This window comes from Eptatretus burgeri, chromosome 6 (genome assembly GCF_056783735.1).
Source record: "Eptatretus burgeri isolate ZD-2024b chromosome 6, Ebu_testis_v1, whole genome shotgun sequence".
In the NCBI taxonomy this organism is placed as follows: Eukaryota; Metazoa; Chordata; class Myxini; order Myxiniformes; family Myxinidae; genus Eptatretus; species Eptatretus burgeri.
Window position 1 is genome coordinate 48216329 of NC_140966.1, and position 20000 is coordinate 48236328.

The 20000-nt window shown below is 42.0% G+C and overlaps 1 protein-coding gene across 1 annotated transcript in view; it reads left to right on the plus strand.

Annotated features, from left to right (window-relative positions):
* Positions 1-20000, plus strand: part of LOC147024717 (heat shock 70 kDa protein 4-like) — a 106842-nt gene that overhangs the window by 86408 nt on the left and 434 nt on the right. Inside the window, exons 10-19 of the mRNA XM_085884898.1 lie at positions 4264-4370; positions 5146-5279; positions 5381-5586; positions 5790-5888; positions 6281-6430; positions 11233-11358; positions 14649-14756; positions 15120-15239; positions 18829-18990; positions 19104-20000. The exon at positions 19104-20000 is cut by the window's right edge and continues 434 nt beyond it. Of these exons, the coding sequence (XP_085741024.1) occupies positions 4264-4370; positions 5146-5279; positions 5381-5586; positions 5790-5888; positions 6281-6430; positions 11233-11358; positions 14649-14756; positions 15120-15239; positions 18829-18990; positions 19104-19340 (1449 nt within the window). The 3' untranslated portion in view covers positions 19341-20000. The remainder of the gene's footprint in view (positions 1-4263; positions 4371-5145; positions 5280-5380; positions 5587-5789; positions 5889-6280; positions 6431-11232; positions 11359-14648; positions 14757-15119; positions 15240-18828; positions 18991-19103) is intronic.

The window sequence follows — 20000 nt, forward strand, 5'->3', positions numbered from 1 at the left end:
GTGTGTGTGTGTGTGTGTGTGTGTGTGTGTGTGTGTGTGTGTGTGTGTGTGTGTGTGTGTGTGTGTGTGTATATATAGTAATCCCCCGCTATATCGCGTCCCCGCTTCATCGCGGTTTTTCCCTTGGAACCTAACTAATTTTTTTCTGCGGATTCCCCCGGTATATCGCGGTAATATATAAAATATAAATTATTTAAGCAATAAATTATAATGCGTGGCGCTCGACCAGTCACACAATGCATGAGACAAAGTGTCACTTGTGAACTTCGAATATTTTCTACGTTTTTTCTCCAAGCCCAACGATGCCGCCCAAACGCGCTGCACCTTCTAAGGCTTCTGGCAAGGAACCGAAGCGCCAGAGGAAGGTTTATATTCACTCTCTATAAATCAAACCCAATCATGTTTACACACCACCCAGCGTTTAATATTCACTCGATATAAATAACACCCAATCGTGTTAATACATCACCCAGCGTTTAATAATCACTCGATACAAATCAAACCTAATTCTGTTAATACACCACCCAGCGTTTAATAATCACTCGATATAAATCAAACCCAATCGTGTTTACACACCACCCAGCGTTTAATAATCACTCGATATAAATCAAACCTAATTCTGTTAATACACCACCCAGCGTTTAATAATCACTCGATATAAATCAAACCCAATCGTGTTTACACACCACCCAGCGTTTAATAATCACTCGATATAAATCAAACCTAATTCTGTTAATACACCACCCAGCGTTTAATAATCACTCGATATAAATCAAACCCAATCGTGTTTACACACCACCCAGCGTTTAATAATCACTCGATATAAATCAAACCTAATTCTGTTAATACACCACCCAGCGTTTAATAATCACTTGATATAAATGAAACCCAATCGTGTTAATACAACACCCAGTATTTATTATGCACTCGATATAAATCGAACCCAATCGTGTTTATACACCACGTTTATAAAAAAAATAGGCATTTTTTGGGGAGGCGCCCATTCATCGCGGATTTTCACTTCTAGCGGGGGGGGGGGGGTTTGGAACGTAACCCCCGTGATAAACGGGGGATGAGTCTGTCTATATATATATATATATATATATATATATATATATATATATATATATATATATGTCTATATATATATATATATGTCTATATATATATATATATATATATATATGTCTATATATATATATATATATATATATATATATATATATATATATATATATATGTGTATATGTGTATATGTATATATATGTATATATATGTATATATATATATATATGTATATATATGTATATGTATATATATGTATATATATGTATATATATATATATATATATATATATATATATATATATATATATATATATATATATATATATATATATATATATATATATATACATATACATATCTACGGACCATGCTGGATCAATGAAAGAAAAGGCAAAAACGAGCTGGGAACATTTCTGCATAAGCATTTATTATAGGCAGGTGAGGAAAAATATGTGGCACATTCAAGGTAGTTTATTGTTGTGTGTAAGCAGAGATAGAAAGAAATGTCTGGTGCGACAATAAAACAAGCAACTTACGAAAGCAGACCAATCCCGATATAATTCTTCTACACTCTTAACCTAAGCGAGGATGGGCGCCATGATGCGTGCGTGTGCGCGCACACACACACACACACACACACACACACACACACACACACACACACACACACACACACACACACACACACACACACACACACACACACACACACACACACACACACACACGAAGAGGAGATAAGGCTAACGGTCTCGTAATACCTTGCACGATTGACCGACCACACCACCCAGTACATTGGGGGGGGGGGTGTGGGGGTGTGCTCCACTGAACGATCCCTCCTTGAAAGTTGCCACGTCTCCTGCTTGGCTGTGGTACAGCAAAACATCTGCACCGATCCAGAGAATAGGTGTGACTGAGGGACTTTAGGTGGAGCCAGCGGTGAGTGGGCAAAGGAGCAGCAGCAGGTGGTGTCAGGCGGGTGGGTGGAACCAGTGACGAGGGGCAGGTGGGTGGAGCCAGCTACAAGGGACAGGCGCAGGCGGTGTCAGGCGGGTGGGTGGAGCCAGTGACGAGTGTGTGAAGAAGACTGTGTGCAACAGGTGCATGCAGTGACATCCAAAACCAGGCAACGAAGCTGAGGATGACCACCATGACTGATGACCGTGACACTGGACGGCTTGGCGATCCGTCCTTTACAGACCGTGGTGCAGGGGGTGCCGCCCCGAAGCGATGCTTCGTCACCCGAATTGGGCATTCCCATTGGGCCCCCGGCCAGCACAGGGCCCAGCCACCATGGCCAGAAGCGGCCTTTCTTTACATCCAGCTAGACATGTCCAAGCTGCGGAATCGTTTCGCTCCGAACCCTGCGATATGAATCGTCGTGCTCCGGCCGAAGGCTGTGCCAGTCCCGCATACCCGCTCGGGCACCCCCGGCGCATTGCGGTTGGCGCTGATCAATGCGCCCGCTTCGTCCGCACACTATGCGGCCTGAGCAATCCGGGCCGTACAGCACGCCTCTGCTTGGTGGCAGCTATATCGAGGCGGAGATGTGGGAAGATGCCGTTGTGAACCATCACGCAAACCTGAACAAAGATATGCACCATGCGCATCCCGTACATTGTGATGGTAAGATGCCATTGTAATCAGCGCGCAAACCCGAATGAAGAGGTGCGCTATTCGTGCACCGTACTGTATGATGATAAATTATCATGTGGCTGCGTGCGGGTCTGCCATTGAGCATGCGGTTATTTATCCCCGTGGTGATCTTCACAGGCGGTTGTTTGCGCGGTGCCGGCCCTGATCTGTCATGGATTGAAGGAAAAGATTGAATATAATTAATTATTGGATGCAGAAATGATGTGAAAAGAACGTTGCTGCATGCGTCCTGTACAGCATTGGCGTTTTCTTGTTTGCTTCTACTATTCCCTTCGACACCACATCCTTGCAGCGGTGCCGTTGTGTGGTTGAGGCTTCTTCTTCCCTTCTGCACAGTGGGTGGAGGTTATCGCTGTGCTGCATGCATCCCATGCAGTCTGGTGGTGGAGTTTGGCGCTCTGGTTTTCACAGGCGACCGTTTGAGTGCAGTGCCTGCTTAGATTTATTTCAGGAATCGAGAGGAAAAGAGTTTGAATGAAGATAGAGATATAATCAGACCTAACTATGACATCCACACAATGCACTTTGACCCATTAGACATGAGGGAAAGGTCTAACTGCATGTATATTAATCAAATTACTCTCTGGGGACCACTGTCTGATTGATGCCATTTCCTTGGAGGCATGCGGTTTCCACAACCGCAACAATATATATTTTTGTAAATACTTGTGATTGGTAAACGCCAGAAGTACGAGTGAGTGATTGCTATGTTTCTTTGAAAATATTCCACAAGAATGATGCTATCTATTGGAAATTGGAAAGCTACTTTCTGTACTTGTACTTTTAATGTGACAATTTTAGCAACTTTCAGTGCTATGCTTTTAACGTTGCAATTAGGATTTAATTGAAGTTTTCCTGAACTCTTTTCTGTAGATTGACTGTGCATGTTATCCTTTACACCGTTTGCAATCCTAAATGTCTACACATTCCTCTGAAAAAAGCAGCTTTATCGGGCTGGAACGTGTTCCCCCATTGGGCTACATTTGCAGGATGATTGGAGTGCTTTGAGCAACATTCCATTGCTTTAGCTGACAATTTCCTAACAAACAGTCTCTGTGCAACATGACAGCAAATGTCATACTTTTTGAGCAATTCATGTTTGCACATGATATGGGTGAGGCCCACAAGTCTTCCAGTTTTGTGACAGAACAACTTTGTGGGTTTGTTGCTGAACCAAGGTTTGTCCTTCTCCTTATTCTTCTTTTCTTCTTTTTAAACCAAGATTTAGGGCTTAATTTGCTTGCTATGGGACATCACCAAATTGTGGCTTTCTGTATTGCTGGTTGAGAAGCCGTTGTTGTTTTATGCTTCTCATTTTGCATTCTTTAAAAAAAAAAACGTTATAGCCATTTGTGGTCATGATTAATTTGCATTTCTGCTCTAATGCACGCACTGCGTTCTGCTTTGCAGTATTTGGCAGTAGGAGCAGGTTGTCATCCTGTGGATTGCAATTCATTTAAAATTCCAGTCAAATTTTAGTTTTACTATCCTTGATGGTATCCTGTTTAAAGTTTGAATTTTCCCGTATGTGTGCAACAGTGTGCGATGCTTTCACCGGTATTTAAAGTTCGAGATTTTTCGATCACGGATGCAGTCCCTTACACCATCAACCTCAAGTGGAGCTCAGAAATGGATGAAAGCGAGGGGTGGGTTGGTGTTTTACACCGGTTGCCTGATCACCTGTTTGAAGTGTTTTTGAGACTGATATATATATATACATACACACACACACACACACACACACACACACACACACACACACACACACACACACACACACACACACACACACACACACACACACACACACACACACACACACACACACACACACACACACACACACACACACAATCTTCTTCCTTGTTTGTGAACTTGTCTGGTGTTCTTCCTCCAATTTCTTCATCAATTTTTCCCCAAAATGTGCATGCATGCAAACTGAGGGCATCTTTGTTCCTCGTCTTCAAAATCTAAACCACTTTTTGAGGCCAATCCTGAAATGGTTCCTGGTACATTTTAAATGTGGGCCATTATTGATGGATATTGATCAACTCTCATCTAATGTTAAAGTATGAGCAGTAAGGAACTGGAGTTGCCGTTGTGCCATACAAGCTAATGAACAGAAATGGCTATTTTTATAGATTTGGATTTTTAAAATGCCAGTCAATGTTTACTTGACCAATGTTTGCAAGTTCATTTGTAATTTGTAACGCATTGATTCCAAGGCAAACAGACCAAAAATGACGACACAATGACATCTTTAAGTAAATCTGGCAATTCTCGTTGTTTAATAGAAAAGGGAATCTTTAAATGTTCTTTAATATGCATCTTCCTTCTGGTTCTTTGTGTGCTTTTTGATGCTCCAAGTAAGCAATCATTTTGAATGGTCCCCCCCCCATCTGTTTTGGTGTTGTGGTACAGGGACTGTGAGGTTTTCAGCAGGAACCATGCCACACCCTTCTCAAAGGTTCTCACCTTCTACCGCAAAGAGCCTTTTCAACTGCAGGCTCGTTATAGCCACCCAGAGTGCATTCCACACCCTGATCCTCACATTGGTGAGTGATGGCCATCCTTTTTGCTATTCCAAGACCAGTGTGCTTGATCAACATTGAGATGTGCAGCTCTAACTTTGGTGCATATACTCTTTCCTCTCCAGGGTGGTTTGTGATCCAGAAAGTTGTCCCACGAGCAAATGGTGAAAAATCCAAGGTGAAAGTAAAAGTTCGTATGAATGGAAATGGCATTTTTTCTGTGGCAAATGCATCGCTCGTGGAGAAGCTGGATACTCCAGCAAGCGATGCTGAGGAGACTGCCATGGAAACAGAGCAAGTACCCTCACCGACTGTTCCGAAAGATGAGAATGTAAGCGTTTGTTTTTCTTTATAGTAGTGATGTTTTTGGAACTTTATGTTGTGTTGGAATAACTGATGCATTTGATTAAACTGTACTTTTACTTGGGCAGTTTTCCCATTCATTTTCTTTGCCTTGCTCCCAAAATGCCAATTTGATGCCAAATAAAGTTGCACTGCAGCTTTTTGAAAGCTTTGTCTCTTGTGTTCTTACAGAGCAAGATGCAGACTGAACCAGAAGAGCAGCAACCATCAAGCCCGGATGCACAAACTCCTGCAGACAACTCTATCCCAGAAGCACCCTCTCAGACTAAGGTGCCTCTTTAGTATTACACCTAAAATGAGGTATAACATTTATTTATTTTGCTAGGTGGGGGAAAGAAAATGTAAAGGGGATGAGGGGGAAGTAAGAAAAAAAAATTTCATTCTTTGTGAAACTGACATGATGCTCCACGCATTCGCAGGCATATATTGCCTTTGTGAAGTTTGTACAAAATAAACAGCATGCTGACATTTTGTTTCTCTTGGGCAAATATTTTCATGCTGTTCTTTTTCATACTAACCCTCCCCAATAAAATGTCGAATATCATCGTTTTACTTTGTTGTTGCCTAGATTTGTATTACACGTGTTATCCCTGTGTACCATGACCTAAGTGTTCGTATTTTCTAATATGGTAGTGTTGGTGTTGACTGTTGCTGTGATCTAGGCAGAAAAAGATGGAGTGGGAGAAAAGGTGGAGCGTCCTTCAGAACCAAAAAAAGCGAAAGTGCGGGTCCGCACGGTTGAGCTGCCGGTGGAAAGCCACCTGCATTGGGAACTCAGCAAGGAGCAACTTGATTGCTTTGTGGAGAATGAGGTGCCGTATTGTTTGTGGTGCATTGTTATGAATTAATGCTTTGGCTTTCATTATGCCTCTGCCGACGAAGTCACCGGAGGCATTGTTTTTGGGTTGTCTGTCTGTCTGTCTGTCCATGCTAATTTTCTGTTTTCTCTGCAACCGCTTATCCGATTGACATGAAATTTTCACCACAGGTGCTACTTATGTAGAATGCTTTGATGATAATTATGACAGCGTAGGTCATGTGTTGTGGCAGCCATGTTGGAAAAAAAAGTTAAAACTTTGGATCTTTATCTCCAAAGCCACTCCATGGAAAAAAAATTGAAATTTCGCACTTGTGAAGTACTTACCATGGCAAACAAGTGTTTTTTTTATGTCGTAGGTGGCTTCGTTATGATGGCATAATTGCATACGTCGAACGCTTTTTCCGATCTGCAGGAAAAATTTTGAGGATCATCTCGGGCTAAATTGTATGGGGGAGGGGGGAATTGATGACTTCATCGGTCACGAGGTTCAGCACCCGTATTTTTTAACATTAAAAAAAAAACCTTCGAAAATCATCTCCAAAATGGCCGAACAGATCGAGGTGAAACTTTACAGGTATGATTGCCTATCCGTGAGGAACAAAAAGTTCTCCATCTATTACATCATTAGTCACATGATTTGGCAGCTATGATTTTTTTGAAGAATAAACCTTTAAAAATCCTCTTCTCCAGAACAGCTTGATAGATCAAGGGGGAAACTTCACCCACATGTTCACCAAGCCTTGGGGATACCAGTGTGTTCACGAGTAATTAATAGGCCACATGGTCTGGCAGCTGTATTGGATTGAACACAAATCTTTTTTTTTTTTAAGTTTTCTCTTGAACCACTACATCAATTGACACGAAACGTCAGTTATGATGTAGTAGGCATGGGGAATATATGTTTTAAATTTCAACCTGATCGGACCCGGATCCGTTGGGGTATCCCTGATTCTCTCCAGACTCGCTGGGAATCGAGGATGTCGCACATGAATAAATACGTGTCGTGGCAGGTTGCTAATCGACCGCGAACACCAACAATTTAACCATGTGACCCAGTGTCCACCGTCGGACTCCCGTTTAACTGTGGTACACGCAGTCTCCTTATCGGGGAATTGTGCCTTTGGCAGTTGTGCTACTTTTATTTAGATCACCTTCACCACAGAAGGTGAAGGAGGTGATGTTTTCATCTCTCTCTCTGTCTGTCTGTGTGTGTAAGATGTGTCAAAGAGTTGTGGACTGATCCGGTGAAATTTTGTGGGCAGGTTGGGTGGGTGACAATGACTAACTGATTAGATTTTGGTGAAGATGCAGATCCAGATCTGACGACTAGAATTTTTTTAGTGATTCTTCATCATTGAGAGATCGGGCCAAAAACGATATATAGCATGATATATCAAAAGGTTGTGGATGGATTTGGATGAAACTTGGTTGTCACGGATGTGTGACAAGGAAGAATTTATTCAATTATCATGAAGATCCAGATCTGATAATTTATGCAATTCTTCACCATTGAGAGATTGGGCCAAAAGCACTACATCGCATGATATTTCAAAAATGTTTTGGACCTAATATTTTCTTGTGGATCAGGTATTACATGTTGGAGGTATGCACTCCACAGAGTGCCCTTCTTGTTGAATCAAAATTAAGGCAGCCAAGCTTTGCGCTTTGCGCTGAGAGCTCATCCGTTGAATTATATTCTCCTGGCTAATCTACATATGGACAACCATGGGCAGATTGGAAATATAATTCAACAAGAATAAGTTATTTGAAACGAGCAATGCAGGGTATGGAGAATGAGGGAGGGGAATTCAAGGGCTTTAATGGAGTCAAAGGGCAACCGGGGCAGTAAAAGGGGAAATGTAATAAAAAGCAATCAATGTGTGTATTTGCAAAAATAAAATAAAATGCACAAGTCGCAGATTTGACTTGACCTATTTCTTCCCTACCGGATAACACGACAGTGTACCCATCAGACACTATCACATGGGGAGACAATTGGGAGGGGCAGGGTGACAACCTACCGATACATGGAACTATCGCCCTCCCCAGTTTGGTACAGCTCTCCGGAACTGCCCCGGCACTGCACTACACCACCGAGGGTCCATGAGCTCCATCAGAACCGTGATCCAAAGCTTCCAGGACCAGGGATGAGAAGAGAGCAGAGGCAGAATGAACCAGAACCTGGTGCACACCTTTTTATGCGCCCGACATATATATATATATATATATATATATATATATATATATATATATATATATATATATATATATATATATATATATATATATATATATATATATATATATATATATATATATATATATATATATATATATATATATATATATATATATATATATATATATATATATAGGCGTATTATGTGATACCGGCCGTCCGTCCACACTCTAACTCCAAAAGTTTTCAACTTTCACATTTCATATTTGGTACATAGGTACAGACTGTGGAGACGGTGTCGCGACATACATTCGTCATCTAAAGTGGTTTCCATGGCAACCAGGATGCTGTTTTCCATGTCGTAGCACAATTCTGGATATACCTTCTTGTTCGGGCGTATATTGTGCTCACTTGTTAGTTCCTGGGGCAGGCCTGACCAAAGCTGAATGTCAGATCTTCCGAGGGGGCCTGGAGCCGCTTTTGGGCCATGTCAGATCTTACGAGCTTGACCCATGCCAGCCATTGGCCCCTGCAGCCCCACCCATTCTGCTGCCTGCCTGGATGTGCACTCAGTTGGTCCTTCTGACTGTTGCCAGGAGAGGAGCTCTGTACGTAACATGGGGAAATCACTTTTACCCCCATGTACCTGGGACAAACCCCACATGTCCAATAAATGTGAATGGCACAAGGCCAGGGAATGGGGCAATTATTGCAGGGGGGCTGTCGTGTCCTGGTCCGTATTCCAGTCGTGTTCAAGTGGACGGGAATGAACAAGGATTAGGGAAACGAAATGCAGTATAGGCATAGACGGCAAGAAATTACAGCACAGGGTAGACGTCCATACGGACAAACCGACTTGGTGGTGTTTTAAACTATTATGGGGCATTTGGTATGCGCTTTTAAAACCATGGCTTCGGCGAAGGTTCCAGAAAGCTGGTGGTGTTCACACTTGCCAAGAAGCCACGGTAGTAAAACCGCACACCTTATGTGATAACGGCAGTCACGGCACACATCATTACGTGCTAATGTTGCTATCATACCATCGGGTTGAGAAGGGGTGCAAGCTCCCCAACCCACCGCATTTAATTACATAATAACCCCTGCAGGGGAGGCGCTATTCTTAACGTACATTACGGAAATAACTATAATAGTCGACGTACTGTGTGCGTTTCAATTTTGGCATACGGTTTATAAAGCTGCAACAATACGTTTTAAATTTCAACTTGAATCAGATGCATGGTCTGTCAGCCATAATTATTTAATATTTTGAATCTGGGTTCAGGGATTTAAATCGAAATTGGCATAAGTGTATATAATGTCGTAATGTGGGCAGAGGCATATCTGGTGACTTGGTGATGTCGAAGAGTGACCTCCTCATTTCTTCTGTCTTTAAGCACGTTGGCGTAATGACTTGTAGTAGCGTTTTCTACAGGGCAAACAAACTCTTGATTTTTAACTTGGCAGATTGGCAAATGCTTCAGTTTTAGTCAATGTGAACAATTTAATATAACACTTTTGACCCAATTAAAAACATGTTTTTTGGAATGTTATGCATCTCATTCTTTCTGGCCAAAGATGCAGAGTTTGATTCAAACAGTCATGAAGGAAAGCCACATCTGACACTTATCAGTATTTTTGTTTGTTTGTTTTAATGGAAATGTGAGACATATCAGTGGTTCCCTGTAAGCTTGTCGAGGTAATGCCAACAAAGTTGGAAGGTTAATGATATGCTCAGAGGGACTGTACCGTATTGTATAGGATAACGAAATTGTTCTCGTGATACTCAGCATTGCTAAAATGGCAGGTATTAATTTGTTTATTTTTTATGTTATTGCCTTATTGAATTATTGTACAATTACATGATAAAACTGCAAAGCTGTTTCTTGATCAAGTATAACAGGTAAAGATAGCTGGCATGACTGTCTTGTGTTCATGAAATTAATACCACAGGTGTGTTGTCTGGCCTTTTCTGATATGCAACCTACAGATAGTGCAAAAAACAATGGAAACACCTGGGTAAATGAGGGACACTAAGCAATGGCTTCCACACAGGTGTGGCCCATGTGGTAATTCAGCAAATGTCATCCCAGCATGCTGAGGATCATGTATAAAATTGCTGCACAGGCCTGGTTGCCTATAATAATGGTGAGTGTGGCTGCAAGAGGAGACCTGACCCCTTACCAATGCCCCCATCCACAGAGCACGTGTGGTCACCCATTGGTTTGATGAGCATGACATGTTATCCATATGTCATGGCCTTCTCAGTCACCAGATCTGAACCCAATCGAGCATTTATGGGATATTCTGGAACGACGCCAGAGACAGGGTTTTCCACCTTCATCAAACAAATGTTAGTTGATTGACTTTCTCATGGTAGAATGGTGCCTCATCCCTCCTGCAGAATGCCAGACGCTGGTGGGCTCTATGCCACGTCAAATATAGTCTGTACTGGCTGCACGTGCTGGCCCGATGCTTTATTAAGTTACCTTAAATTGATGTTTCCCTTTTTTTGTTCACTATCTGTATGAACCTGATAAATTTGCAGCGCGATGTCCTTCCATGGGTATTCAGTTGTATTGTGTTACACAAGTTGATGATGTTTGCTTTGGATGCAGGGTAAAATGATCATGCAGGATAGACTCGAGAAGGAGCGCATCGATGCAAAGAACTTGGTGGAGGAGTTCGTCTACGAGTACCGGGAAAAGATCTTTGGTGTTCTGGAGCATTTTGTTGGGGAGGAGGTGCGTTCGTTTCCCCTCAATAAATTGGATATTTGTGACGAACTTTGGAAATTTCATTTGGTTTTTAATGTTTTCTTTGTAATACTTTATTTCTTCTTTTCTTTCCCTTTCGAGAACTCGCAGGGGTTCCCGACATTGCCCGGTGATATTATCTTGTTGACATTTAATGAAATCGATTTATTTTATTTTATTTATTTATTTCTAAAAAAAAATTGTGGGGGCTGAAAACACCTCCCCACACCCAATAAGGAATGGGGTCGGAAAATTTAATATTACTCTTCACATAGCTACAAAGGCTTTGGGACAAAAAAAATTTTTTTAATTGTCAAAAACTCTCCCCAGTAACTCACTGTTAAACCTCAAAGTTTAACCATGATCCATTTGGCCATCTGCGAAAATGGTCTCGCATACAGACACAGACAAACGTCTCATAATGACTAGAAAATACAACCTGTCGCTTCGCTGATGTGAATATCAAGACTGGGAGGGGTGAGGGAGAGCGAGGCCTCACCACCCATTGCTATACGCTCCGGGAGGGGGGAGCGAACGAGGAGGATGGGGGAGAGGGGCGGTAGTGGGGAAGAGAAGGATTTGTTTGTTTATTTTTGGATACCAAGTCTTGGCTCGTGTAAGAGCTAATGCACAGAAACGTATAACGAGGCATGGGAGAGGGAAGCACCAAGACAATAGGATATCTGTGGAAGGGAGAAGGATCAGGTGAGGTACATGAGGTAAACAAGATAGTACTACAGGGACTTTAAGGATGGAAAACGGAATTTGAAGGAGGTGGGTTTGAGGTAGATTAATGGGGGTAGAAAAGATCGTGGTTTTTGATGGGGGAAGACAAGAGATGGTGGTGAACAGCTGTTTTGAAGACCTGGAGGGAAGAGTGTGTGGGAGTTTGTTCCAAAGATGGGAAAAGGAGGAATGAAAGAGTGAAGGCGAGCAGTGATTCTTGATTTTGGTAGTTTCAACAGAAGGGGGTTGCTGGCGGACCTTGAGCTTTCATTTGTCCAATTCGCACATTCTTTGACGCCCCTTCCTCTGCGATCTCCGGAGAGTTGTACCGTGGTGGAAGGGGGTTTGGAGGAGGATTGCTTGAGGGGAGGGGAAAGCAACAAGGGAAAGGGGAAGCACCATGAGGGAGGGTGGTAGGCAGCATACCAGGGCATTATTGGGGTGATAAAATGTGCCCAAACAGCAATGTTTTCTTTTTAACCGCAGTGTTCGATTATAAAATCTCTTCCCCTTTCATCTTCTTTGTCTTCTTCCCTTGTAATTAGGTGAGTCTCATTCAATCCTGTTTCTCATATTGATTAGATTCAGAAAACGCTGATTATCCACCGCCTTTTAAAGCATCACAAGGCAGGTCACTTGACTTGCAACACAGGTTAGAAAAGGATACGGATGAAAAAGCAGCTGATGTTTCATTAATGTTTTGCACAATTTTTAAAGGGTGAAAGTTAATTTTTATTCCTTTATTTATTTATTTATTTTTAGAATAGGACTCACACAAAGATTGGTATTTACATCAGGGAAGAGACGAGTCTTGCTTCTGGTGGCTTTGAAACAAATAATCAAGCAGCTTGGTGAGTGCTCGCCAAATGGCTTAAGCACTCATGGACTCCAACGGAACTGCTTGCTTGGCAAACGATTACCGATCGCCGATCGGTCGTATAAACCCATGCACCCGGAAACGCCCAAGCGATGTCCGAATTGGACCAATGAAAACACTTTTTTTTTTTTCAGCTGTCAGCACTGCTAAGTTCAATCCTGAAGCTGAAATTTTGTAAATCGGCTTGGTTTAAGAGATTCTTGAGATTATGGTAATTAACCCAGAACTGTAGGATTGGTAGCGTGACACAAACACCACAGTATGTATGTGAATTATAATGAGGATTGTCAAGTGCACGGTCCACTGAGCTCGAATTCTGAATATGGGCGGAACCCAGATATCGAGAGAATAGCAAGCATGCGAATGGCACTGTCATTGGTGCAGTAAATGTCATTGTACTGTTCATGTATTTGTCCATTTAAAAAAAAAAAATAATTCATTGTGATACCAATTGTATGTATTCAAGATCCATTTTGTTTACATTGCACAATGTTGTGCAAATGATTTATATTGCCCACCACTTTGATCTTTACAAACATGACTGCTTTTTAAGATAATAAGGCCCTCCTATGTAAACTGCTGTTTTATCCTTGTCCAGGCCTTCAACCTCAACTTGACCTCAAATTATCGGTGTTTTATCCTTGAATTGGTCTCACCAAGGTCAATTTGAGCCATGGTTTTTAGATCATCTCTATCATCTCAGTAGAGATGGCCTAATAATAACAGTCTCGAAGTCTGTCCGCCCGTCCGTACGTACGTCCATCCGTCCACAATCAAACCGAGTGGAGACAAATAACCAATAGTGGAATGGATAGAGGTCGATGAGACATGCACAATGATATTACTTTCAAGGTTGTCCAAGGTCGAGGTCAACGTCACGAGGCTGTCAAAGTTGCGAAAATCGTCGATTTCAAATCGTATCTCCTCCCTTATTTATAAAGAGAGATCAAATGTTATTAGTGATTCAGATACTATGGACTATTATCTAGAACAACCCGAGCCATTTTGTTGAAATTTGCTCTCGTTCCGATTTTATAGCCCTTCAAACTTCGTTCTGATTTCCCGTATGGGCCGTTCATAAAGTACATACAAAAATAAAAGTATTAAATTAAGAACCGGAACTCTCCGAGACAAATATTACATTTGAAGCTTTTGTTCAATTTGACTAAAACAATGGAACACAAGTTTATATGCACACTTACTTTCATTTATGACATCAACATTGTCTTGAATGTCAATTTGTACTTTTATTTCCATAAATGACGTGCTGTGATATTAAAATAAAAAGGTAAATTACACCGCTAGGGACTGCATTGTCATGACCTACAAACATCGGTTCATAAGGAACTGCTGGCTTTGCAAGCGATTAGCGATGTATGAGGGGGGTGGGTGGGTGGTCACGAGTCTGCATACAGAGGGGGGTGGGTGGTTTTGAAACCCGGAAGTAGAGCGTACGTACTTTATGAACTGCCCCTATTCCAGTCTGGCACAGCTACTTTTGACCTCTGGCAGAGATGACCGGCACTCCCGCTCGGGGGTATTTTTGATACTTTATCTTGATGTGATGTATTATTAATCTGAATAGTCTTACCAGCACAATCTTGAGCCTAGTATATTTGGCATTTGATATCTCGATGCATTAAACATTGAAGTGTATCTTGTTTGGCTTTCTTAGGAACGTCGTGAGTTCAGCAACTTGCTGGAGCGGACTGAGAACTGGCTTTACGAAGAAGGAGAGGACCAGCTGAAGCAGGTGTACATCGACAAACTTGCGGAACTCAAAGTAAGTCTGTGCTGTGCTTTTCACACGTCTTGCTCCGTTATGGGAGATGATGCATTGCATTTCTTTGGAGTGCTTTATCCAGCGGCTCTGCTGTGGAACTTTGAAAATGCTTCTTTGCTTTTGGGTTAATTTTTATTTATTTAGAGCAGTGGGTTTAGCCAATCACCCTGGATGGCGAGTTTGCCTTATGTGATTAAAATTGTTGTTTTGCCGACCATAAAACTTACCAGAAATGTTTTTTTACTCCTGCTGCTTGCCATGATGAAATCTCATAATCTCTGGTAATTTGGCAGCTTTGCAGATATTGAACATGTTTGTTTCTGTTTTTGTGGTATTGTTAAACAAGTACTTTCCCTGAAACAGAAACTTGGTGCACCAATCCAAGAACGTTACCAGGAGCACCAGGAGAGGCCCAGGGTGTTTGAAGATCTTGGACGGCAGATTCAGCAGTATTTAAAGATTGTGGCAGAGTTCAAGAACAGGGTTTGTTTTTATGGATTCATTATAACTGTTGTTATAGGGGGGGTGGGGGTGGGGTGGGTGGGGGGAAGGCTGAAGCGCTTAACAGCTGCTTTGTCTGCCAGTAATTTTAGAGTCGCCAGAAATCCGCTCATTTTGTCGTGAAAAATCATGAGGTTGGCGTCTTTGCCTTGGAGGGAGCTGTTGAGGACATTGAGACATTCAAAGATGTCAACAAGATAGCACAGTTCTGACAGCCAAGAGTCCAACTCAAGCAATGCTACCCATGCCGTTTTCCCTTGTGTGAGTAGGAACTCCTTCAGTTCATCTTTGAGCTCGTAAACGCCCAGAAGAAGGTTTCCTCGAGATAACCATCTGACTTGAGTGTAGAATAGTAAATTCTTATGGTCAGCGTCCATCTCCTGGCAGAATAGCCTGAATAACCTAGTGTTGAGGGCGCTCGATTTGATGTGATTCACCATTTTTACGACTTCTGAGAGCACGCTCTGCAAGGTTTCTGGCAAAGTACGAGAGGCGAGCGCTTCTCAGTGAATCATGCAGTGTACCATGGAGGTCTGAGGAGCCACCTAAAGCAATTTAGCCTTGAATCCAGAACGCACTCCTAACATTGCTGGCGCGCCGTCTGTTGTAGAACCGAGCAACTTTCCGAAGTCCAGATCATGGTCACGATAAAACTGCTCTACTTTCCCGAAAATGTCCTCACTTTTGGTGGTGGCCTTCAATGGTTTGATGAGCAGAAGCTCATCGACAAAGTTATCAGCCTTGATGATGCGGACCCAAACGATGAGTTGCGCGTACGATGCGATATCAGTGGACTCGTCCAACTGTATGGCATGCCACGGCGATTCCTTGATCTTCTGTACGACCTGAGCCATTACGTTCAGACTCATATCTTCAATTCTGCGTTGGATGGTGTTGTCAGAGAGGGGTATAACTGCCAATTTCTTTGCCGCTTCCTCCCCAACCGTCAGATACGATGTCCTTTGCACATGGCAGCACGAGTTCTTCCGCAATGGAGTGAGGCTTTTTAGTCTTGGCAACATGGAGTGACACTTGATACGAGGCCTCTAATGCCCAAGAATTGGTCTGATGGTACCCTCTCTGTCAAGACTCGTATTCTTGAGTGCAAGACGTTTCCTCTCAAAGAACACTCTCTCCTTATCCTGATAAGGCACATGTTTTGTAGTCAAATGCCTCTGCAACTTATTTTGTTTCATAGACTCTGTAGAAAGCACTTAGAAACAAATCACACACTGAGGCCTCTGTGCCCCACTTTTATCCACCACGTAGTAAAATCCAAGGTCCAGAAATTTATCCTGCTAAGAACGTTCTTGAGATTTGCTGGTGGCCGGTGCTGCCATCACAAATAAGGTCTCGAGTCGTACGTGGAGACGTGAATAGACGTTAATGATAGAGTCAGAGTCCGAGTCTGAGAGGCCGTGGATCAAACCACTAATTTCCCACCAAAACGAACCGCCCTTCAGCAAGCCCGCGCATCGGCTGGATCCCATTCCAAGCGTCATGTTGCGCCGGTTCCCATACTTTGAACGAACCGTTTATATTGCATCCCGTAAAAATGAACACCGATCGAAAATAGACAATTTTTTTTCGCTGCAAGCGGACGCCCGCGACCCCACAATTTGCTCGGTAACCCCACTTGGGGTCACGCCCCTGGGTTTGAAAAACCAAGCTTTAGGGGGAAAGCATGGAGATTTGAATGGTGTGCCATCAACTTTGCTCTCGTTTGTATTTATTTTGGGGGGTTTATTTGTATTTTAAGGGGTTTATTCACTTGTGTTTATTTTCGGGGGGTTTATTTGTATTTTAAGGAGTTTATTTATTTGTATTTTAAGGGGTTTATTTACTTGTATTTGTTTTGGGGGTTATTTGTATTTTGAGGGATTTATTTATTTTAGGGGGTTTATTTGTATTTTAAGGGGTTTATTTATTTGTATTTGTATTTAAGGGGTTTATTTATATGTATTTTAAGGGGTTTATTTACTTGTATTTATTTTAGGGGGTTTATTTGAATTTTAAGGGGTTTATTTATTTGTATTTTAAGGGGTTTGTTTGTATTTTAAAGGGTTTATTTACTTACATTTATTTTAAGGGGTTTATTTACTTGTATTTATTTTAGGGGGTTTATTTGTATTTTAAGGGGTTTATTTGTATTTTAAGGGGTTTATTTGCATTTATTTTTCGAAGTTTATTATCTTGCCAAAACGAAGTTTTTGCAAGATATGTTGGTCAGCTTGTGGTTTTTTTTTTGTTTGTTTGCTTGTCTAATCACGTATAAAAAAAATTCTGCAGAGCACAGTTATCATTGGAAATTTTTGTAACTTCGCATATCAGAGGCCTATAGTGGTCCCTTTCAGCGCATAAAATTTTGAAGGTCAAAGGTCAAGGTCACTTTGTCGCAAATCAGGGGAGTCGACGAAACCCTTATTTTTTGAGTAATTTTGATCGGATCGTCTTCAAACTTCATGGGAATATAGTTCATGGTCTGCCGCTCAGCTGATTAATTTTTGGTGGCGATTGGCCTTGACCTTCATGGTTAGTGCCTAAGGTCAAACATATTTGACCCCAAGGTCAAATTTTCAAGTTTTAGGAACCATATCGTGAAGTACCTCAAATTGAACACCTCTGAGTGCTTTCTGGATATGTCAAGCTTGAGACATTATGACATCATTTCGTGACGTTATGAGGCAAAAGCATATTTTTCATGGTTGCTCTGTAGAATGATTCTCATCGGAATCTCTCGTAGGCAGATATTCCTCAAGGAGTCGCTCCTGGTGGATCGCAGCTCTGTTCACCTCAGTGTGACCTCAAAGAAGTCACACGTGGTGACCTTTTGGCAAGATACGGGTCACCCTGCGGGTGACATTGGTTTATTTATTTTTTTACCAGTTTTTTTTTTTTTCGGCTTGTCGAATTGCTACGTAGAAATGAAAAAAGTTATAATTCCACGGTGACCCCTACGGCCTGTAAAAGATAGCCAAATGGCGGAGGGCCACCCTGAGGCCACCGCAGAAACTCTGCGGCCGCCGCACGTTTCTGTCAATTCAGAGGGCGTACAGCCGCCGTATCCTCGCCGTAGAGCAAATGTGACTTGGGCCTTAAGCATCATAATGTACAAAATAAAATTTTAACTATTGGTTTGTGACTACATAGGGTAATTTGTCCAATATGTATACACAAGGATATCAAGGAAATTAGATGCAGGTGGAGGCCATTCAGCCCATGGCTGTCCCATCAAAACCAGACCAAAAAAAGAAAAATTTTATGTAACATATGTTCATAATGAACCATAATAGTCCAAAGTTAATTTATGCATGCATACATGTGCGTTGTTGTACTTAATTTTTTCGATGTTCTTGAATATTCCAAAGTTAATTTATGCATGCATACATGTGCGTTGTTGTACTTAATTTTTTCGATGTTCTTGAATATTATCATTTGTAGAACTTGTTTTGGTTGCACGGATGGCACATCCACTATGGGAGGGCAAACAAAAATATTTTGGACTTGGACGTCCAAAGGTGAATGTGAGCATTGTAAAATTATCACAACAGTTGCCTTCTCACATGTGCAGGATGAGAAGTACAACCACCTGGATGCCGGGGAGGTGCAGAAGGTGGAACAAAGTGCTAATGAAGCAATGGAATGGCTCAACAGTTCTGTGAATATGCAAGCTCATCATGTGCTTCACCTTGACCCTGTTGTGCACGTCGCTGACATCAGAAAGCGCCTGAAGGTAATGCAGAGCATGCTATCATATTTGTGTACCCTACAAAATGCCATTTTTTGTGATTATTGAGAGTGGTTCTATATAAATTGATAATACTCAACTGTTTTGTGTGTTCACAGGAGCTTGAGAGTGTATGCAACCCGGTAGTGAGTAAAACCAAGCCACCACCTCCAAAACCAGAGTCCCCTCCAACTGTACCAGCCCAAGGGGACACTAGTGCCACAAACGGGCCGGTACCCGAAGAAAAAGGCACGTCCGGTAAGCCTGGGTCGGCCACGGCAGAGCCAGCGGCGGCCAGCCAGCGAAAAGGGGAGATGCCGGAAGCATCAGTCGACAAAAAAATGGACATGGACTGATTGGTATGATAGATAAGGTGCAGGCAGTGAAAATTGGTGAAATGATCAGGGTTTGGATGGAGTGTTGGTTATTCCTTTATTTTTATTTCCCCCCCTCCCCCCACCCAGGCTTATTCATGAAGTGAAATGTGTGTTTGTCTGGACACAACTTCTTGTTCCACAAAATTAAATTTGTCCTTTTCCTTACACATTGGCACTGCATCTGAATTAAGTTTTTCTTCGCACCCCACCACCTTTAGAAGTGTGCATACCATTGCGTATTGTGGTGTCAGCCAGTGAAGGTTTCGTTCAATAAAGTAATTTATGCTGGTGGGATTGCCTTGCTTGAACTCCAACCGTATCCTGCACTCTTTCGTTATGTAGCTACTGCATAAACAGTGCCAAGCTAGGTGTAACTCTGTTCAATGCTTGTGCAGCTCAGAACAAATGTCGTTTCGTCTTCGCGTTCTATCTTCGATACAATTGCTTATCCTTGACGCCTTTTGCATTTGTTTGTCCGTATCCGGAACGGAGCTAGTTTCAAAATTGCCCAAACAAAGCAAAATAAAAAAAAAAGTCTTACGTTTGGCCTTTGGTGCATGGGTAACAAGCTATTAATTATCATTATTATTATTTTTCCATCATGTTGCAAGTACGAGCTGCTTTCGTGTTTTGCACATG